The sequence below is a fragment of the Rhynchophorus ferrugineus genome, unplaced genomic scaffold, assembly GCF_030347505.1.
Source record: "Rhynchophorus ferrugineus isolate W39M unplaced genomic scaffold, kcgeb_rfMv2 rfM4, whole genome shotgun sequence".
Classification (NCBI taxonomy): Eukaryota; Metazoa; Arthropoda; class Insecta; order Coleoptera; family Curculionidae; genus Rhynchophorus; species Rhynchophorus ferrugineus.
This window is the reverse complement of record NW_027472583.1, coordinates 37,675,318-37,694,126: the sequence shown is the minus strand read 5'-3', so window position 1 is coordinate 37,694,126 and position 18,809 is coordinate 37,675,318. Positions and strand designations below refer to the sequence as shown.

General features: G+C 33.6%; 1 protein-coding gene across 1 annotated transcript in view; it reads left to right on the top strand.

Moving 5' to 3' along the window:
- The window catches only part of PsGEF (Protostome-specific GEF), a 101,304-nt gene that overhangs the window by 59,459 nt on the left and 23,036 nt on the right, over positions 1 to 18,809 (top strand). The window contains exons 15-21 of the mRNA XM_076401873.1: positions 1,449 to 1,629; positions 5,531 to 5,654; positions 10,665 to 10,944; positions 11,892 to 12,004; positions 12,103 to 12,343; positions 12,401 to 12,968; positions 18,099 to 18,264. Of these exons, the coding sequence (XP_076257988.1) occupies positions 1,449 to 1,629; positions 5,531 to 5,654; positions 10,665 to 10,944; positions 11,892 to 12,004; positions 12,103 to 12,343; positions 12,401 to 12,968; positions 18,099 to 18,264 (1,673 nt within the window). The remainder of the gene's footprint in view (positions 1 to 1,448; positions 1,630 to 5,530; positions 5,655 to 10,664; positions 10,945 to 11,891; positions 12,005 to 12,102; positions 12,344 to 12,400; positions 12,969 to 18,098; positions 18,265 to 18,809) is intronic.

Below are 18,809 nucleotides of genomic sequence, written 5' to 3'. Positions count from 1 at the left end.
ATAAAATTTTGAAACAGAAATGATCATTGTAGATTTATATCAGGTTGCTTGGAATAATAACCTAGAACTACCGAAGAACACCCGAAAATAAAAATATTTTAAACTATATAACGCGAATGTTCAAAAGGAAAATATTGTAAATTAAAAACAAATCTGCAAAAACTAACAGATGACAAAGAAGCAGGTTATTCGCTCTGAAAAGCCACCAAAAACCTAAAATGAATATGATTACACAGTCCACCTATAAGACAGGTGCGTGAAAACTAGGAACGTAACAATCAACGAAAAGCGGAAGCATTTGTTGATCATTTAAAACAAACCTTCGAACGGAACGAAAGTGAAATTAAATATAAATTGCCGGGTATTAGGTTGTTAATGGCATAATATGAAGGATGGCTATGTTGCATTTGCTAGCAATACACTATAGTTCGATATCGTACATCCATATAGGTCTAAGAATGCACTTTAATACTAATATCTTATTATTTAAAGATCATTTCGATTTATGGCTTATAAGCCACTATATCTGGTTCAGTATAAGTCCAAGTTGTTTACGCTTTATTAGTATATGTTTCTTCTAAATTAAGAGTCAAAGTTTAGATGCATTTCCAGACATCTAACTTTCTCTGCTTGCACGAGTACATGATTATTAAAATTTACTAGTGGAAAGGGGATTGGGAAGGAGAAGGAAGTCCTTCTACAAAGAAAAGAGATCGAATTTATGCTCTGGATTATATTTCTTTCTTCTGTATTTTCTTAGAGTTTCTTGATGTATAGTTTCTGGAAAACCTCCTATATCATAGGTGCATTTAATAAAACCATTAAAAAAACAACGGTGCTAATACATAGATAACTAAATAATAGTGTGAATCCATAGATATTTGAATCTAGATACCTAGATTTAATTTACTGTAAAGATAAATTGTATGTTAGCCGGAAACTACTAGTAACAATATAATAAATAAAAAAATGCTTTATTCGTTGTTGAGGAAAATTGTTTGGTTAGGCGAGTTTTATTTCAAACAGTTACGAATTGGAAGACAGAGGATACGGCCTTTTGAACCGATCAATTTTTCATGTCATACCTTTCATTCATCATACTAATAAAAATTTTATGCTGCTACCCTTCAGCTACTATTACTGCTACACAGAGAACATTCTTCTCATGTCACGGAACAACTGTGTTCCAACAGATTTAAGCTAAGATGGATAAATTCGGTTTAGGTATCTTTACAGGAGATGATTTTTTGTAATTCTCAAAACTTATTATGTTGTTATCGGGTATATATATAGTTGCAGTTGAAAGTCAATATGTTATCTTCTGGAGCCACGTTCGTTCATTGTAATTAATTTGGGTTTATGGTATTCTTATTTTGTGAACAAATGTTATCACTGTCACTGTCAATGCGTCAATAGATCTAAATTGATTATTGCGTATTATTTTGTAGAAAACGAGTTTCGGATATGTATAAACTCGGAAGCCAACAAAACGGCGACAAGTCCGACAGTCCATTGCGGTCCAGATCTGACTCGGACGCCTCGCAAAAACTCGAACAAGAAAACTGTGATCCTGCGCGCCCCCACGACTGAACTGAAGGCTGTGTGGCAAAATTTACTGCAAAGGCAAATGTAAGTACCGCATGCCTTAATATCGTCTCAGTTTTTACGAAAGTAGATCAAACAATTTGTAGCCTAGATTAGATTCTGATCTCTAGGAGAAAAAACTTTATCTAGAAATGATCTGGGAAAAGAGTTGAAGGTAGATGTTCAGTTGAATTGGTTCTAATTTCATTAACATTTATTTAGTTTTAAAACAGTTTTAATGTAATTTAACCAATTGAAATGAACAAATGTCACTAAAATATAGAATAGATAGTTATAGATCTTTTAAAGCATTTAGATATTTTTTAAATACAATGAGAGGAGCCAATACTGAAAATAAGATCGGCAAATGCTTAAAATAAATAGTTCTTGTTTGGTCTGCAGTATTTAGGATTTACTGAATAAAATATTAGGCTTTTATGAAATACACACAGTCTGTTTAATAAGTACAAAAAAGTTATTTTAAACATTTAAATACACTTTATTAAATTTTGTTTGTTTGTACGTTTTGTAGTGAGCCCTTGTACAATATTATTTTTCTTTAACAAGTTATTTCAGTAATTATCTTCATACAGTTGAGGTTATTTATTGAGGAAATTTTATATTCTATTAAACATATCTAATATATCAACTGTGTAAAAGGTATTCAGAATTAAGAATTGGTATTAAAAATCCTGGAATAATATGTACTTTCTAAGCTACTTGACATTCTTAGTTAAGTATAAAAAATATATTTAGAAAAGAGCTCATTTTACATCTAGGGAGCAACAGATAAAGCCAGAGATCAAAGTGGAAGCATGGGGGAGTGAAATTAGCTTCTTCCCATTATAAATATAAACACGCACAACATTCTCCTATCCAGAATTTAAAGGCCAAAAATCCCGAATAATTGGGATCCTGCAAATTTATTTGAAAAATCCCTTAAACCAGTCAATCAGAGCTAATGAATTCCGTAATGCACCCACAAAACAAAACCCAACTTGTAATGTAGCCTTATTTAATATTCTGAAAGAGAAATGTTTATAGCTCAAATAGGATTTTGATAATACCACGATCTACCTAACTGAATAACTTCAGAATTAGACAATTTTCTAAGACTAAACAACAGAGTTTTAGAGAATGTTTGGCACGTCTTTGTTATGTGTAATGTCCTAAAACTAAGCTTATTCGATGACCTACTATCTTCTCATAACTCAATGCAATGTGTAGTTGTCTTATTTCCAAATGTCACTAGTCCCATTCAAAAATCATAGTCCTAGATTCCATATACCCGCTCTAGAGTTATAGAAAATATATCTTCTTGTGGCTATTTAGGGATACCTCAAAAAGAGGCTGACCATCTGGTGTAAAGGAGGAATGGCTAAGCGTAGAGTGAATGTCGATTGTTGGGTATCTCGTTAAGAAAATACTAATACAACAGCTGAAACTTGAGTGTGACCTCAAGTGTTTGAGGGTATCGAAAGGCTGATGATCTTCCAGGAGCTTTCAAGCTTGGCTGTCCAAATGTTGCTGTCTATATTCAAAGACCGTACTTTCCATTTCTCTTATACTGTAGCCATATTATTTAGATTCGAATTTACTTCGTTCGTTAACATTTAGATTTTCCAGGTTCAAGAGCCCTCTCGCCATAAATCTCAAAGCTCATTATAAATTTATAACGCAATTATTTTGGCGCAACATAACTCGCGTAGATTTGAGGTTAATGTCAGTAGAATAAAATGATATATGTATCAAGTGATAACATTGCATACTTATGGTTAATGAAATCTTTTATAAAAACTGGAAAATAATTACCCGCACATCTTATAATATATACACATTCATTTGATACTCATAAGATTATGAGTGATATTTTGAGCATGAAATGTATCTCTAAATGATTTCTTAAAAAACTTTAATATCATCTGAAATGATTGGAGTCCCGTTTATTGACTAAAGGCCAGCGTTTCACAATCGTTACATATTTACAAGTGCCAGTTTCCATAGGGACCGAGATGATAGTATGCCAGATAGGATTCCTTTTAGAGCGCTGGTCTTAGTGTAAATTATTTGATGTAATAAATTTCAAAACCCCCTTATATCTTTCCTTCAAAATAGTCTTGAGGAGAGGATTCTTAATTTAGAAAATATCTTCGATTATTTTGAATTCAATGTCTGGTCAGTAACCATCAACCTAATTGATTGGACCGCTTGTACATATCTCGCACATAGTTGATGTTCTTTTAACTGTATATTTATTATCCCCCACTTTCTACTACATATACTTTCCTACATTCAGAGGGGACGCTTTACAACCAACACTGTGCAATGGGTTTGTACGCCAAGGCCACCTTAGCCTTATAGAAACGGAAAACGGCCTTTTTATAATACGCGAGTATTGCATCCTATTGCTCATTTACAGGATCTCTTTATTTATTTCTCTTAAACTGCATCCATTTTGAATCATGTCTAGGGTAATTAGGTTTATTCTCCAAGAAACCTACAATATTGAAAAAAACCAAATAGGATTTGGCAAGGATACTTTTTGGAATGGACGATAGTGTGACGTAGTCTATGTAACCATGTATGAATGGGTTTTTTGTTAACCTGATGATTTAGTTGACTGTTATTTCGTCGATCCAAAAGTTTGGCAAGTTTTAGTCAATAAACGCCACTATAATCTGAGAACCAACAGTCTATGTGCAAGGTTATTTGGAAAAAAATATTTATGTAATCCCTTGCAACTTTTTCTTGTCATCGAAACTAAAGTAATCATTCCCAGGAAGGCATCTCTCAATTTCCATCCAGTCACTAAAGATGACCATTCGGTATAGTGATTTTGCGACGGAAGATGACACATTTTTTATTAATCAATTTTGAGCGTTTGTTTCAATAGCTTGATTCTATCGCATTGGTTGTTTAGAGCAGATAGTAAAATTGACGGGTTGGTCAGGTTCGAGCAGCTCATGATTTACATAATACACTAACCATCGCCCTAGATGGTATGTGAGCTTTTCAACCCCTTGTGAAGCTTCTGTGGATTTCGATCACGAATATTTTATCACACTATTCCATACGTGACCCTCTTTCTAACACCCGCAATCATTTGTTTCAAAAATAGCTAGATTTTGTTTCGCTTGAGCAGTGATATAATAATGGAAATTTGGTCTGTTTAATTTTTCACTGTTAATTCTTGGGGAATCTAAGTATTTTTTCGAATCCAGTCTTATATATATGGCTCAAAAATGTTTTACGTTTGATGTTTCGTTCTATAGCGATATTGGTAGGTGCTAATCTTTTATTTCATCTTAATTATCTTACTTTAACTCAACTTAATTTCCCTACTAATAACACTACATTTACACTTACATTACTTTTGCAATGATTGATTGCGACTGAATAAATAAATATTGCTACCTATTATATTCCACAAGGTTACTATTTATGTTTCAAATTAGTAATTTATTAACGGAAATGAAAAAAATATTGTTTTTCGAAGTATTCTCCATTATGATCTTGCAAGCGTTTGAACCAATATTTATAACACTTTTTCCACTCTGAGTGTTGTACGCCAAAACATGTTTCTTGAAGGGCTTATCATCAAAACTACAATTATCATTCTCAGGAAGGCAACTCCAAATTGTTCTGAATACTTTTTACCAAGAATGTTTACCTCTTTACATAGAATGTAGACAGTCATTTTGAATTAAATTTTATATTGTCTGGTAATAGCTTTAAAAAAATTACAAACTCTATCATGTTTATTATTTAATTTAGAATATTTGCTAAAATTTATATTTTTAATTGATAAATATTTTAACCATAATTTTTGGTTTTGTAACCAACGTGTTTAAATAGACTGTGCTCGTTGAGCTCGTATTTTCGATGGTAAATCATAAATATCAGCTGATCATAATTAACAGAAACAATTTTCCACCCACACAAGCAGCTTCCAGCTGAATTCTGGCCTGGACGGTGGTTCGCTCAGCTCGCCCATGGAATCGCCCGACGTGCCAATCACCTCTTCCGTCGGTACGCTGCAATCGGCCGAAACCAGCTCGTTGCGTCGGCAGGTGCGTCTATTACATGGCAACAACGCCTTTTTTGACTTAACAGCTGCGCACGACACTCCACCCGACACACCAAACCTAAGTCCCCATACAAAACCATTCGCCAAATCGTGTAGGGTCCGGATTGTGTCCGACGAACGCGACAACGATCTGGAAACCCAGCTGGACGACCCTAATTTGAACCGGTGTTTCATGAACGACACCAATTTACTTACGGTAGCTAGTATGCAGTCTCAGTCCTTGTCCAGGACACCCGAGACGCCCAGCGCCAATGTATCGTCACGTACCTCTTCCGATGATCAGTATTGCGAGGTAGTTCCCTCGGTTCGGTTGTGCTCCACCAAAACTTCCCATAGCTGTTCCACCAAACATTTATCGTCATCTACAATCCCAATCTCACCTAACACTTTCGAGTCGTTTTTCAATCGGAGTCCCAGTGACGAGGTGTTCGTTTCCGAATCAGTAGAACATCAGAAAATGAGTATCGGAGAGGCTCCAAGTCCTAGTGCTATTCTAACTCCCAGCACGGAAATTACTGATGAGTCAGATGAGAGCGATGATAGGGAGTTAGACTTAAGGGACGACATATGGGACATCAGTCAATTTGATTATGACTTAAGTAGTTTGAATATTGACGGAATGTCCCAGAATAGCAGCAAAACTCCGCATACGGACGATTTTTAATTATCAATAATACATCTAAGGATCTTGATGTTTATGTTGACTGCGTCAGCATTCCATTTTCGATAATCATTATTAGAAAGTAAAACTTGATATCTAACAGTATCTCGTCTTTTGATAAACTTTCTGTATACAACCGTAATTAAATTGTTATACTGGGTTGGCAAGAAAGTATTTTCGGTTTTAGGGCTGACTTATAACAATACAATACGCACGCATTTGTTAGGAATGGGAGGATACTGACAAAATGGGTAATAACTTATAGATAGTTTATATTCTGTATTAAACTGAAGTACATACATATACTGTTACTCAATATTTAATAATTAAAAATGTCTATGATAAAAAATTTATATAGTTTTCAGAATCAATTTACGATGATAATAAAAAATAATGATGTTATAAGTTTGGTGGAAATATTGTATTACCGTACATGATTCCAAATACTTTGTGTTAGAGCTCAGTTAATAGAACTTGAGAGTTAATTAAAGAATACTATCTATAACGTGCAATTTTTCAAATATATTATGACTTATTGTGAAATCTCATCAGTTTTTTTTTGGTATCATAAGGTATAACAATCGTGATGATAAAGTTATCAACACATTTAAAGTTCATATACACCCCTCTTAGGATCGTTTATTTCCTCAAGACATTTGAAGATGAATTAAGAATAACAACAATTGAAGACAAATGGATTCTACTCTGTGGAATAATTGAATATATCATTACAAATAGCTTTGTTGAATTTGATAGAAAATTTAAATAACCATATCAAAATTTGTCTTATCATTAACTCATTGGCCTTAAGATCTCATCGAAAGGAACCCCATCTAATAGGAATAATGACGATGGTGGTCAAGAGTTGGAAGTATTACTAGAATCGAATGTAATAATATTTTATAATACAAAACCAAATTACTTGCTTACCAATCCAACATACGTCCATACGGTTTTGACACTCCATCCACTATTCTCATAATCAGTATTAGTATCATATTTAGGTTTTCAGTTTGTTAACAGTATTAGTGTTAGATACATGTTCTCAGAATCATTTAAATTCGATACATTCTCTCGAAGAAATTCTCTCGGCATTGTACGTTTGATCCTTCCCCATTGAAAAAAGCTTCCAAGAATATACACGATATATAATGCTTTCAATCCCCTCTACCGTACCCCGTCCTCCTCCAAAAAGGACTATAAATCGCGTAAACAAAAGGTGAAAAGAAAACATTTATTTTGTGAGCTAATACTACTGCCCTTACTTGAAATTTTCCTAGAAGAAATGAGAAAGTAATTAATCAGCAGTGTTTGCAGATCATGATGATTTAGACTATAAGATTGGTTTCTATACATATAGATATAATTTATTTATTGTTATGGAAAGAAATTGTATTATATTTGCAAATAAATGTTTTATGTTTTTAAAAAGAAACGCTTTTTAATAACCTCTTGATTTTTTATTAGAACATTTTTCGTTTTGGTTAGATTTTTTTAGTTTCTTAGAATTTAGTTGAGTTTAGAACTCTTAGATTATATAGAGTTAAGTTTAGTAGAGTGACTAGATACGGGTGTTTGGTTTGGTTTTAGTTCAAGATTTATTTTTCGACATTTTTTCGAGGGCTCGTGGGATGTTGAATTGTAGTCATTCTACCAATGGACATTGGTTATTGATAGAATTGTTTCTGAATGTTTTATCAGTCTATATACATTAATTTTTTTAATATCGCTTTTAACATATTTTTCAATAAATAATATATAAATAAAATTTTACTTAAATATTTCCAAACCATCTGTTTCTATATCTTCATGCATGTTTTACTATTATGTGTTATATATTTTTGCTAAGAAATAGTTCAGTTTCTAAGATATTCTTTCAATTTCATCACAACTCGATATTTTCTCAATTAATGTAACATCATAAAATTTTTTCTATTTAGTTGTCACTTATAAATAGCAGTCTGACTAAAACATGCAGATATTTAAGAATGTAATTTAATTTTTACCAATTTTTCTAAAAGAAACTTTTTATACAGAAACACAAATATTACAAAAGACCGCGACTTTTGTGATTTTGTCAACACAACTTGGGTTACATTAACAAGGCAAGAACATGTGTTTTTCAATAATTACCACTATAAAATACAATATTTTTATAAAATATTGAGAGGGATGATGTAAACTGTCTTTTTTACAAGAATTTCAAATATTAAAAGTCATTAGTCCAGAGCACATTATTGCCAAAACAAACCCTCCACTTAAAGAAGTTTGTTTTGCATAATTGGTATTTATTGATTAAGGAAGTAGGTAATACTTTTGTTCTATTATTTGTGCTGGTCATTACAACACGTCTTAATGGATAAAAAGTTCAAAACACCACACAATATGAATAAATTTACAAGATGAAATGAACAAATTGATTCTACCCGTATTCAAATAAACCTTAATCATTATCAAACACGCCATGCAGTTATCGATGAGCCTTAGTATCTTCTTTTTTGTAAGCAAAAAAAGCCAAATATTACGAAAATTATATCAATTTTCCAAGCCCCATGACTTTTGATCGAGTTCATGAATATTACCATTCGAAGGTGCTATAGTGTCACCTCATTGAATAAATGTTACCATACCTCCATATTATATCCCATATAACTATCATATTTGAAAAAATATTTCAAAATTCTGGACATTATGCGCAAATTAGTTGATTTAACTGCATCGAAACCTACAAGTTTCTCTCCCGATAATATGAGACCCTAAGGAAAGCTGTCAAGTCATGGAAGTAAAGAGACGGCGAATTTTCAGATTTAAAATATATAACATTTAAGCCATACAGCTAATATTTATTGATAATATTATTATCCTTAAAATTAATAGAGCCTTACGTAAATTTTATTTGACTGAAATTGTTGTTTTCCGACGATGTTTGAAAGCTTTCATTGTCATGATTAAGAATGATCCTTAGCAACAGCTATTTCTTTTTTTGTATTTCACGAAACACCATTCAGAATACCATTTACCTCAAAGTTCTTCTCGCAAAAATCACTTTTGTTATATTTAGCTCGTCTTGGAAGAGCCATGCAGTGAATTAGTGTTTTGTTTGGTTTTGTTACTTATAGATACAAGTTTGGACACCTGTGTAGTTGTTATACACAGCTTTTAATACACCGCGATTATATTCCTTGACCATATCCTCGCATCAAGTATCATGAGCATCTTCTTTCAAATTATACAGGATCTATTAAAATTTTTTTTCACTGCTAAATGTCCATACTATTTTATTGATGCTCATTATACTAATATCATGCTAAGTTACATAACGAAAAAATCAATGTTTTTGGCACAATTGATTTTGGAAGACCTTAATGACTTTCATCCCTGAGCAAACTGCAGCCACTATTAAATCCTTCATATCAAATTTTCATAGTGGCCAAGGATGAGGTTTCATTGCCATAAGTCGAAGTAAATTGGTGGATGCACTCATGTCTTGATAATCCATATCGAATGTCACAGAAAATCATCGCATGAAAATGTTCACGAGTTGACCCCATTTTTTCACTGAGACAAAGTAACCAACGCAAGTTGTACTCAAATGACAAAACATCATAAACGTCAAATTGGAGACTAAAAGTACTTTGCACTGAGTATTGCCAAGGTTCAAAATATAAATAGCAACCCTCGTATGAACTGTTACTTCTCAAACTCGTCATAATATAGCTCCAATGAGCACTGGAAATATTTTGCTGGTACAATATTTTATTAGAAAAAAAATTCTCCCAATCTCAGTATTTTATGAATTATCTACTATTTTGTTTGACTAGCCAGCAACAGTTCTGATTTTTACTAATTTTTCTAAAAGAAGCTTTTTATACAGAAACACAAATATTACATTATTTATTAGCCAGCAACAGTTCTAACATTGCATTTAGGAAAATATTTATAGAAATAGATAAAAAGCCCAGATAAAATCAATTTATAAAATTAGAAACTGCTAAAATGTTGATGTTGGAAATATGGAAACTTATTTTTACACATTAGTTATATTTTTCATTAACAATAGATATCAATAAATCTTCTGTAAATATATCTGTGGTAATAATATTTTACATTTTATCAAGAAACATTTTTAATTTTTGTATTTTGCAATTAAGAAAATAACGATATCAATGTCCATGGTCAACCAATAATATTAAGATAAAATATTTAAACTTGTAGTATATTATGTTATTGTCAGGGTGATTATCAATTCTTCATCTATGAGCCTCATCCGCTGTCATTACCATTTCTCAATCAATGGACAAAAATGCGCTTTTAATGGGCAACTATTTTTAGCCTGAAAATTTAGCCAGCAACCACTGTAGCAGAAACAATGACGCTTCGTCCAATTTGGACGTGAAACGACAGATCGAGAGCTTGATCGAGCACAAGTGCAAACAAATGGGCAAGACCAGCTTCAATGGGAAATGTAACGCGATCCACCTGGAGCAGTGGATGAAAGGGCAGCTCGATGATCTCCGACCAGAAAGTCCCATTATTGAGCAGCTGGGCGAGGAATGGACCGAGGAAATGTTGAGGAAACGTAGCGAGGAGCTTCAGTTGATCGATCCTCAAGGTAAATGTTCGTTATTATCTTCGTTATTTTCTGGAACGTTAATTATTGTGTCTACTATATTATCATTTTTATAATAGATGGAGATTATATTTATTGAATTGACTAAATTTATTGTAGTAACTAAAATAGCTTTTAAAACAACAAACTCCCAAACTGATTATAATGAATTACCATGAGGTGTTTGCAGGCATTTTAATCATTTTTAACTTTAAAAGAGGCATGTACTCAGAACATTTGGTAAGGTATATGTCAATAAATCTATACAATATCTCTAAGTTATCTCAAAGTTCTTATGGATGAAACTTTAATAAGTTTCTGTAAAAGTGCATGGGTTGCAGGTTTCTTTCTATCAAACAATAATGAATATCTGACTGAATAAATTAATAATACTATAATAATACTAATAATAATAATATTTTTTACACTGCAAGAAATACCTCTTGGACGTTAAATTTGCTGAAGTGCTGGGTTTGATAGCCAATTTTTTTGCATTCCAACTCCATATCAATACGATGTAACTTATAACTGTATATTTTGGACACACAAAACTTCTGGAAATAGTTTATGAACGTTTTTATTATCTATTAAAAATCTATCTTTACTTAATTAATATCTTAAATTCCTCGTCTTTACATTTTTGGGGTCCATCTGAGCGATCTTCTGTATATCATATTAAGCCTAACATTTTTAAATTGTCGAAATCAATATCTATAAATAGTTTTAGATAAAGCATGTTCTTCATAAAATTAATAAATAGCAAGATTCTCTGCAAATACACTTAACAATACACCTCAACAAACAAAAATATACAGTAAAAAACAATAGGAAATTAAAACTTAACAAGCTTAAAAATATTATTCTACGTAACAAAATATTCAGTGGCAAACTCAATATTATTTGTAGCATTAAAATACTCTGAAACCTTTAAAGCGTTTATATATTTGTAGGAAATTTAACAAATTCCGACGGTTCAAGAAAAAATGAGAGCCATAGCGAGGAACTTAACATGAGCGATCAAGATGAACAAAGTCCGTCCAAGAGCACAACAACAGAAAGCCAGGTAAGTTTGATTTTCTGGATCATTAGTAAATTATTTCTAAAATGAAAAAAAGCATAATAATTAATAAGAAATTAAGAAGTATATATGATTATGGCCAGGTCACAGTTCGATCTAGTCCAATAGTTCCTGAAGCCGTCCAGATGTGCCGCCAGTGTCACAAGAATTGCCTGTCCAACGTCATAGCCAACAACAAAGTAAACCAATTCCATCATATGAAAGACTGTAATAGCAATCCGCCATACAATCATGCAATCACTAATCACAACCAACTCTATAAACTTCAAAATCATTACGACGAGCATAAAGACGATCACCACTTCGAACCCCTTTTACTGTTAGGTAATAGTAATCCCAGATTCTTATCCTAATTTTTCATTTATTTGATTGTTTTCTTAGGTTTATGTGCTAACCCTGTTGCTAGTCTTATGAAAATGGACTCACCTCAGACACCTCCGCAAATATCCGTAGCCCCTCCAACACCAGAAAGCTCCGTCATCAATGGAAAACGCGAGGAATCCGATGATGTTGATGAATGTTCCTGTAACAACCTCAACAATTGCCATTCGACGACAGTTTCCCGCACAGCATCTACATTTTCCATAGGATGTGAAAACAACCACACATCAATCCTCCATGAATCAGACATATCTCCAGACGATTCTCCGCAGACTGAGGACCATCCATACCATTCATTGAGCAGTTCCGTGCTGACCCTGAGGCGCTTCGGTACCGTGTCTAGTCTAGAACGGTGTGGCTCGGAAGAGAAAGAGGAAACCATGAATCATTGTTCGTCGGACGAGAGTGATCTTGATGATGATGAGGAATTGGGCATTGATAATGAGGCTTTTAATCATTCTTCTATAATGAGCTGGACAGCGCGAGCTGGTAGCTATGTGGCTGAGAAAATGGCGTTTTTCGAACGGCTGGGCGAGGATTACAGAAACGCCGGCGGATTTTTCGAGCGGTTAGTATCAATATTTCAGTATTTATGACTGATTTTGACCACAAGATTACAGGCTTAGAATGTAATCTTATAAAACCGATAGATCTTATAAATCTATTTATAAAGCGTATATAAAATTGTAACCAAATTATGTTCGTCCAAGTCACAAGAGGACATGCAAAGCGGGCCTATTTACTACAGGGGGAATTAATTTTTTTAAATTAATTTCTTAGAACATTAACAATCGGTCCATAGGCAATAAATATTATTATATGATTTCCGTTATATAATATAACCATCCTGACATTTCTATCTTATTCTAGAGATTATTAAATGACTCACTGACTATCATCGCGCACGTTCAACTGTTTGCATTGGGATGCACTAATAGTCTTTCAGAGAAGTTCGAGGTTTCGTTAAGGGGATTCAGATAATTTATTCTAAGATAATTCAGTTTGTTGGACACGTAATATGGGGCATCGACGATGATTCGCAACACTTTATTCTAGAACCTCTGGAGGATATGTTAGACTTGCCAGTAGTACCCCACAGTTGAATACCATAGGTCCAAATGGGCCTAAGTATTAACTTATACAGCTATACTTTATTATCTAATGATAATGTAGATTTACGCCCTCTCAGCCAATATATTAGGTTTAGTTCAAGCCCAAGCTGCTTGCGTTTTGTCACTATATGTTTTTTCCATGTCAAACGTCGGTCAAAATGCATTCCCAGATATTTAACGTTGTTTATTTGCGGAAGTTCATGATTATTCAATTTTACTAAGGGACATGTTCTTATACAAAGGATGAGCACATGGGCAGATTTTGTCTCATTTGCTTTGATATGCCACGTTTTCAACCACAATTCAACTTTGTTTAGATGAAGTTGGAGGTTTCTTGTGGCTGATGTTGGATCCTCGTGTGATGATAATTGGCCAAGAACACTGCCCTGCGGTACACCCGAATGTATTGGATATAGGTCAGTGTATTCGTAACCCTGTTTGACAATGAAATGTCTGTCTGTGAGATACGATTAAATCAAATGAAAGTGCGTATGGGGCAAAAGCTTTTTCAATTTAACAGTGCCTGCAGTCCAGTGTGCCACACCTTGTCGAAGGTCTGAAAAATATTGAGAAATATAGCGGAGCAATATTTTTTATCGTTTAAGTTTTTGTTAATTTGTTTCACTAATCCATGTATTTATTCTGTTGTTCCGTGTTTATTACGAAAGCCAAATTGATGGTCTGTAATACTATATCTCTCCTCTGCGATTATTTTGAATCTCTTAACGTATAGTTTTTCGAAAAGTTTAGAGATTACAGGTAACAGGCTTCTAGGACGATAAGAGGAGCCGCTTTCTGATTTTTCCCAGGTTTAAGAATCATAATGATTTGAGCCACTTTCTAAGTGCAAGGAAAGTAATTAAGACTTAGTATGGCACTAAATATTAATGTTATTAATTTGATGCAATTTCCTGACAGCTCTTTTAATATTTTTCCAATTATTAGGTTAAAATCAGGAGCTATTTTGGAATTGATTGTATTATTGATTGATGTAGAATGTTGATTTCTTTGTGTATTGTTTGTTTTACTTCCTTCCGCTTTATCTTTGCATTCCTAGTCCACGTATTGTTACCAATTTAAATTGGTAGTTTATGTTCTGAGGTTTTTTAATATTTTTTGGTACTTTCCAGTGAGAATATTCCGTTGCATCAGTTGGCAATGAGTTTTCTAAATAGTATTATTTTGTTCCTTATTTATTAGCTCTTTCGACTATTTTGTAGGCTTGTTGAATTTTCACTTGTTTTCTTCTGTTCTGATTAGTTGTTAGGTTTTTCGCAGTTTTCTCTTTGCAACAATTTTTTGTTTATTTGTAGATGAAATATAATTAAACTTTTGATATGTCGCGCTAACTGACTGCAAATATTCCTGTCTCCTGACTTCAGGTGGGGTATGACGTTTTGCGCCTTCCTCACGAGGCTTTTAGAGAGTCGCCAGTAAGTTGGGGGGCCATCCAGTCTTTTATCCGCTAGAAACTAGTTTAATTTCTCGGATCGCTAGGCTTTAATGGTTTCCTTTACTTCCCGTTTTACTTTGTTGGCTTCCATTTTGTCTGCCGGGTTGAGGATGGCACAAGCTCTATGATAGAGAGGATTCTTGAGTCGGATCTGTGATTTGATGCTTTCAGAAACTGACTCTCTTTGAGAGTTTAAATAAAATGGAACTTCGAATGATGAATTCTGATAGGCGGACTGGATGTCTCGAGTTAGCTGGAACACAGCACGCTCGAGTTAGTCAGGTAGATCAATCTTCGGAATTTGACTGGATTCCAGGAGTATTTCATGATATCTCTTTCAGTCGATTTCTTCCTGGCTTTGAAATGAGGAATTTCGATTGCACAACAGTCCCTGAGAGTTAATATAATCGGACGATGGTCCGAGTGTAACTTGTCGAGAACATATACATCAGAAGGACGATTGATGCTCTGGAGAATGAAAAAGTCCAGAGTACGTGGAGTTCTCCGTTGTCCAATAGCAGGAAAATTGGTAGGCTCATCCGGCAGTGCGAGAACGAGCCCTGAGTTTTCACTCACTCTCATTTACTCTCAGTGCTACGATATCCGCTCAATTGCGCGCTCGTTAAAGTCTTCATCTATTACTTTTGAGATTTGGCCGTCGAAGATAGTTTTGAACGCAGACGAGTTCTGCATGGAACATTTCCTGTACAAGGAGGTAATCTAGATTGAATGATCATGAGTTTCCACCTAGATAGAGATGATTTCGATGTTTGGTGATAATACAATTGAAGGCAGAAGGTTGTATTTGATTCCTTTTTAGACTAGGATAGCAGTTCCGCCACTGAGGGTTGAAACACCGTAATTCCTGTAAACTGTGTAGTTTAGAAGCGAAAAACGATGAGAGGATTTTAGGTGAGTCTTCTGAACAAGTGCTATATCGATGCCTGAAGACAATAGAACGAGTTCCAGCTCCACTTTTTATCGCGTAAGCTGTTGGCGTTACACGACATGATTTTTAGCACTTTGGAAGCAGCCATTTCGACGAGTGAACAAGTACTGAAAGCTAGACGGAAAATAACTGCAAGATTCTGATTCTGATTCTGCAAGACTCTGCTTGTTGCTCCACGCAGCGTTTGTATTGCCAGAGGCTTGTCTGGATTGGATTGGTTTAGGACTCCTGGGGGCAGGTCGGCATTCCTGGGATTATTTATATCCTTTAATAATAGGTGTAGGAATTGTTATGGAAGGTATGAACGATAATGTGAAGGCTGTTGTAGATTGGTAGCCAGTTACGACTTCGGTTGTAAACAAATTGCGTAATTTGTCCAATCCTCCTTTTGACACATTCTGTTCACAGTTGACTGCTGGTGATCTTCGAGAGAAAGTGCTGTTGATAATCAGACTATTGAATGCCGAGACAAAATAGTCAGGTGTCGGAGAAACTTCTCTAATGCCGTAGCTTCTAATATTTCCACAACCATTTTCTGTACAAATATAGAGCTTTCTATCAAAATACAATTTGATCAGAAGTTGATGATAAATCGCGGATGGATACATTTTGGGGATCAAATAAATTATTCAAAAACAGAATAAATTTTGCAGTGTCATAAATTTAACTTGGTAGTGGAAGGGTTCTGATTGATTTTGCAGAATTATATTAGCATATATGAGAAGTATAATAATAACATTTCTTGCGGCTTTGCTGAACACCTGTTTGCAGCACTTGATCTTCATTTTATTAGTTTTGCCTCTTATAATATGTTGTTCAGTTAATTTTGCCACATATTTGAAATTCCATTCTTTATTTGAGGCTATAAAATTGTTCTATGTGATCCCAACTTACAACCTTGAAAAAAAGGTCTAAATAGTTTAATAATTTTTTCTTGTTATTAATTATCACACATGAATAAAATACCTACCTATATGAAAGTACATTTCAGTCAGATATGAGAATGACGGTTCGATACATTGCTGCTAGTTTCCCTGCTGGGAAAGGAATTTTACTTAATAAAGTTGTTAAGGATTTTCTTGAGAAAATTTTAGATAGTAATCTGTAACCACGAGCGCTACATTTTAATAAGCTTAAATGTAATATCTTATCATCAAGTGTGAACTTTCTTGCTTTTCGCTTTTGAAACTGCGCGTGGAAATGTGATATAATAAATTTGTATATAATCGCAATAATATTTTGCTATGTGGTTTCAAATTCGACAGCAAAGGAATTGTAACTTTTTTATCAGCTCTGTTTTTGTCTATTTAGTCTATAAACTTCTTTAGAAACAGAAACTACTTGTTTGTAATAACGTCGATCATTTGGCGTTAACATAAGTTGGCGTGTAATAATACTATCCGAGTTCTAGATTCTACCAAATAAGAATTATGAAAAATAAAAAAAAGATATTACGCACACTTGTTCTTTTTGGTTTTAGCTCCTGCCTAGCTGAAGTTGAAGGCACATATTCTTCTATTTTAATATAATCTATATGGACATATAATTGTATAAAAGAATTGAATTGTCTCAATTTTGAAAAAAAATTAGTTACTTTTTACATCATTTAGGTTGCAACTAGGAATTGTATCTTTTGTAAGCACTGGTCCACCACATTTGGGTCTATAGTCTTCTGGTCTAAAATAAGCATAAATAAAGAGCAAACCTTTCTATGCATAGATAAATACTGTTGAGAGAGGCTCTTAAGTTTATCATTGTTAACCTTTATAAGCCATTTCTGGAAGGAACTAAGAACTTTTATTAGAATCTTCACACTCCGGAACAGCGCAAATTTTGTTAGTTTTCCTATTCAAAAAAATCAAAAATGTCTACAGGAACTATTGAAAAAATTAAGTGATAATTAACCTTTCAAAAAAATTTAAGTAGAGAATTTTCTAATAGATCAACCTATTAGAAGGTCATAATTTCTTCTTAAAAGCAGTAAAATCAAATTTTAAATAACCGATTTAAATAAATAGTACATAATAGTTTTTTTCTGTAATCTTTTTATCGCCGGCTTTCTATCAACTTAAGTTCATGGTTCATGATTACAGAGTTCATAAGTTCATTGTTACGGATGTGCCCATTTAAGTTAACATTCTATATTTCAAAGTTTTGTGAATGTGACCCAGATACTTTATCCAGGTATCTAAGGACGTCGGAAAATCAAGCAAACGGTGAGGAAGCCCAAGAAGAAGAGACTTCTGGCGCGACTTCGGGCGAGGAAGTGTGGGGTACCCCGACCAGTGGTGGTGATATGGATGATCCATTAAACTCACCGAACTCTCCGAACTATGATGGAAAACTATCGGTTAGACAGCTGACACGCTTTTTTGAAAACATTTCAAACTAGTGCATGTCCTCCAATAAGATGTTATTGTTTTGTTTTGACTTTTTTAGTGCATGAAGCTTTTTTGTTCACAGGTAACTATTCAGTTCTTCTTTTTATATGAGTTTAGTTAAATCAACGTTTATTTATACACAATGTCTGGAAATTTAAGTAAGTATATTTAATTTTCATTCGTCAAAAAAAATTTAATTCAACTAAAAATATAATATATGGCGTAACTCTTTCAAGCATATCTACAAAAATAAGATTTATTTTTAGAAAGTATGTATTAGGTGCTTGCATGTATCATTTTACGCTTTAAAAAGGCATTTATTGAGACAAATTGGTAGAATATGACAACACGTAGATTCTAATAAGGTGTAGGAAAGTATAGATAGGAACAAGATTAAGCAAAATGTTATAATATTGTGGATATGATAAAGAGAGAAAAGTAATATTTTTTTCTCCAATTTTTGTTGAATTTATTATATAACACGATTTGGGGGAGGGATGGACCATATCTTATT